Raw genomic sequence first — 3,166 nt, 5'->3', positions numbered from 1 at the left:
GAAAAGGGTTTTTGTGCTTTTTAAGAGTTTTCGGAGCTTTTGATACGCTTAGGGAATCTGTATCTGTTATTGCCTTCTGTAGTTTTATTTGTTTATTGTTTTTAACGGCACCAAGTATGGCATAGGCTTCACCGGTTAAAATGCTTGAATCAAAGTGCAGAACGCCGGCTTCCAAAAAGAATGGGCCAACGGCTACGTACAAGACAGAAGCGTTGGTCTTTGAGGCATCCGTAAAGAACTCAGGACATGGATATTACTGTTGTAGTTTTAGGAAGCATATCTGAATATGTTCAACTGGTTTGTGCTTTGTAAACTCTAACAAGGGCACGTCACAATCTATTCCCTATCACTGGCACGGTGGTGGGCATATTGCGGAAGCCATAAAATGGTGTTCAAGTGGCACACCAGTTTCTATCGCAAGGCCCCTCACACGGAATAAGTAGGGCTGTCTCATAGAAGGCTATGTCTCAAACTTAGCAAGGCTTGACATATCAATTATTGTGGAGTGTGAAGAATGTTTCTTGTCTGCGTTCACTAAGACATGTAACATTTCTATATGTGGAGCGACCATTCAGTCAATTCTACGAACAGGCTTTCTACGGGGCTAGTGCGAAAATCACCTTCAAGAGGCGGAGGCCTTAATGATGAACAAGGTCAAGCATTTTAAGGGCAGTAGGTGTCGCAGAATAATATGCTATTACCCCATAGTCTAGGCTAGTATGTATGAGGCTTGTACACAAATTGATCAGACACCTATTGTCTCTTCCACACATAAAGCGGGACAACACTTTTAAAACATTCATGGTTTTTATGAACTTGTTTTTTAGATGCTTGATGTGTGGTATTAAGGTTGGCTTGGCGTTCGAGATAGGTCCAAGTATTTGTGTTCAGTATTAACAGAAAGACTTTGCCCATGTAGTCCGATATCGGGTTCGTATTGAACGCCTCTCTTCCAGGAGAACAAAACACACTTGCTTTTTTAAGCCGGCAAGATTAGATTGTATTTGTTTGATTTGTTGTGCGCGGATATATTTCCAAAGTATGTGGTACCAACTGGCTCCGCATTCCACTTGATTGAATGGTAATGTAGCTGTGAAAAAAGAAAATTTGACGAACAAATAACTTTCCATTCGCATTATCCGAACACGCGACCCTCGAATAACTCATCCAATGCTCTTGTTATTGTCGGTTAGTTTTATTATCTTGAACGAAACGGAAGTATTACTTGTAACTGATCGCAGTTACTGTGCAGGTGAACAACTCAAGCACATAACGGATTCCAAGGTAACAAAGAAAGAATTGACTCGATGGAAATGAGGATACATAACACTTCTTTTGAAACGCTTTTAGGACAACTTTCGAATTCATCACTTAGATAGCATTGACTTTCGCTGCAAATAACTAAATACATATAACGACGCCGAAGCAACAAGCGGAAAATATCTAGTGTTTCAGCGCCCATAGAAACTCTGCATGTGAGAATGATCCTATTATATTAAATTTCTTTCTTTCTCGACTTGTTGAAATGGCAGTGCGTGGTTCTCAAAACCTCTGAGCCAATAACACCGGTAGCCGCTCCTCAAAAAGAGCTCACGAAGCATCCAGACAGCGTAGCGTGAAACGTCATCCCACAGTGTGCGGAAGTAGGGTTTATCACTTGCGCACGTGGCGACGGAAACCTACAGGCGACGCTTCCTCTTTGGGCGTTGGAGTGGTTTGATTACAGTTCTTACACGACGGGAGTAGAGCGAAGAATGAACGGAACACTCCTCGCACTTTTTCCTACGAGTGAGATTGCTTCACAGGACAATGCGACGGACGTCAACTTGCGCTTTGAAAACTACCCACGACATATTCTCACCAGTGGATTTGTGGCTCTCGTGTGCATGGCGGTCTTCGGCGTGTTCTCCAACGCCGTCTCCATCGCTGCGCTGCTGCGGTCGTCGAAACTCCTTAAGAACGCCACCACGGCGCTCGTCTTGAACCTCTGCTTCACCGATCTTCTCTTTTCGGCGCTGAGCACGCCGCTGGCTGCGACTGTCTTCTGGAACGCCGGTTGGGTGTACAGCGATGGCCTGTGCGTGGCGTACGGGGTGAGCCGCTTCTTCAACACCGGCGCGTCCATCTTCACAGTAATGGCCATCAGCATCAACCGGTACGTGGTGATAGTGAAGCCCCGGCTGTACAGCCGTGCCTTTACCGAAGGCAACAACCTACTCGTCGTCACTGTCACTTGGCTGCTGACGCTCTCTCTGCTCATATGGCCCACAGCCGGAATTTGGGGGCGCTTCGGGTGGGACGCTGACATCGGTACATGCAGCGTGGTTCCCAAGAACGGTCGCAGTAGCAAGGCGTTCCTCTTCATGGTGGCATACTTCGTGCCTGCCACGTCCTTCGTCATATGCTACAGCCGCATATACTGGATCGTACGTCAGACGCAGCGAAACCTGCGCCAGTACAGTACTAACCACAAGTCGGCAGCCTTCGTGGCCCGGCTCTTCGCCATGCGACACGCCGGTGAACCTATCTCCGAGGAGAAGGTTCAGTGCCAGCAGCGTCGCATCGCTAAGGACTGGCGTCTGCTGAAAACTGTGTTTGCCATTTTCACGGCTTTCACTCTTTGTTACTTACCGCTGCTGGTGTTGAAGGCTTTTCGTTTGCTGGACAATTACCCCGGAATCCAGGTATTCGCGTACCTGACGTTCTATTTCTCGGGATGTGTGAACCCGATCATATACATCTGCATGAGTCTCGAGTACCGGCAAGCATACAAACAACTCTGGCCGTGTGCTAAGAGTGCGGCACTCTCCGAAAGCACTGGAAGTCAAGAGACACCTTTGTGAATATGAAAGACAAATGTGTATTCACCGCTAAATTTCCTGGACGGTAAAGCATACATTCTTGACAGAGAGTTTTATGGCTCTTTTCGTTGCTTTTGAGGGCTTCCATGTCCAATAACACACTGTTTTTGCAAGCATGACAAATCAAATTTTGAAAACTTTCCCCATTTTTCTTATTAAGTTCCGATTAGATTGGCCTATCTCTTTTTGTTCCCAAAAATCACTAGTCTTTTGTGAAAGTTTAATATTCTGGTTGAGCTAAAGGGCATCGCGAATCTCTTTTTTGTTTCAGATATCTGCTGGGTGATGAAGTAAATTTTGTCACT

General features: G+C 46.0%; 1 protein-coding gene across 1 annotated transcript; it reads left to right on the top strand.

The window, feature by feature from the left end:
- The first annotated feature begins 1,697 nt into the window (after positions 1-1,697).
- Positions 1,698-2,911, top strand: LOC142765201 (G-protein coupled receptor moody-like). The gene has a single exon (XM_075865832.1). It carries the CDS (start codon positions 1,755-1,757, stop codon positions 2,841-2,843), a length of 1,089 nt encoding a protein of 362 aa, XP_075721947.1. The 5' UTR covers positions 1,698-1,754; the 3' UTR covers positions 2,844-2,911.
- Positions 2,912-3,166: the final 255 nt, after the last annotated feature.

Source organism: Rhipicephalus microplus, chromosome 6, assembly GCF_043290135.1.
Source record: "Rhipicephalus microplus isolate Deutch F79 chromosome 6, USDA_Rmic, whole genome shotgun sequence".
Classification (NCBI taxonomy): domain Eukaryota; kingdom Metazoa; phylum Arthropoda; class Arachnida; order Ixodida; family Ixodidae; genus Rhipicephalus; species Rhipicephalus microplus.
This window is presented reverse-complemented; position numbering and strand designations above follow the sequence as displayed.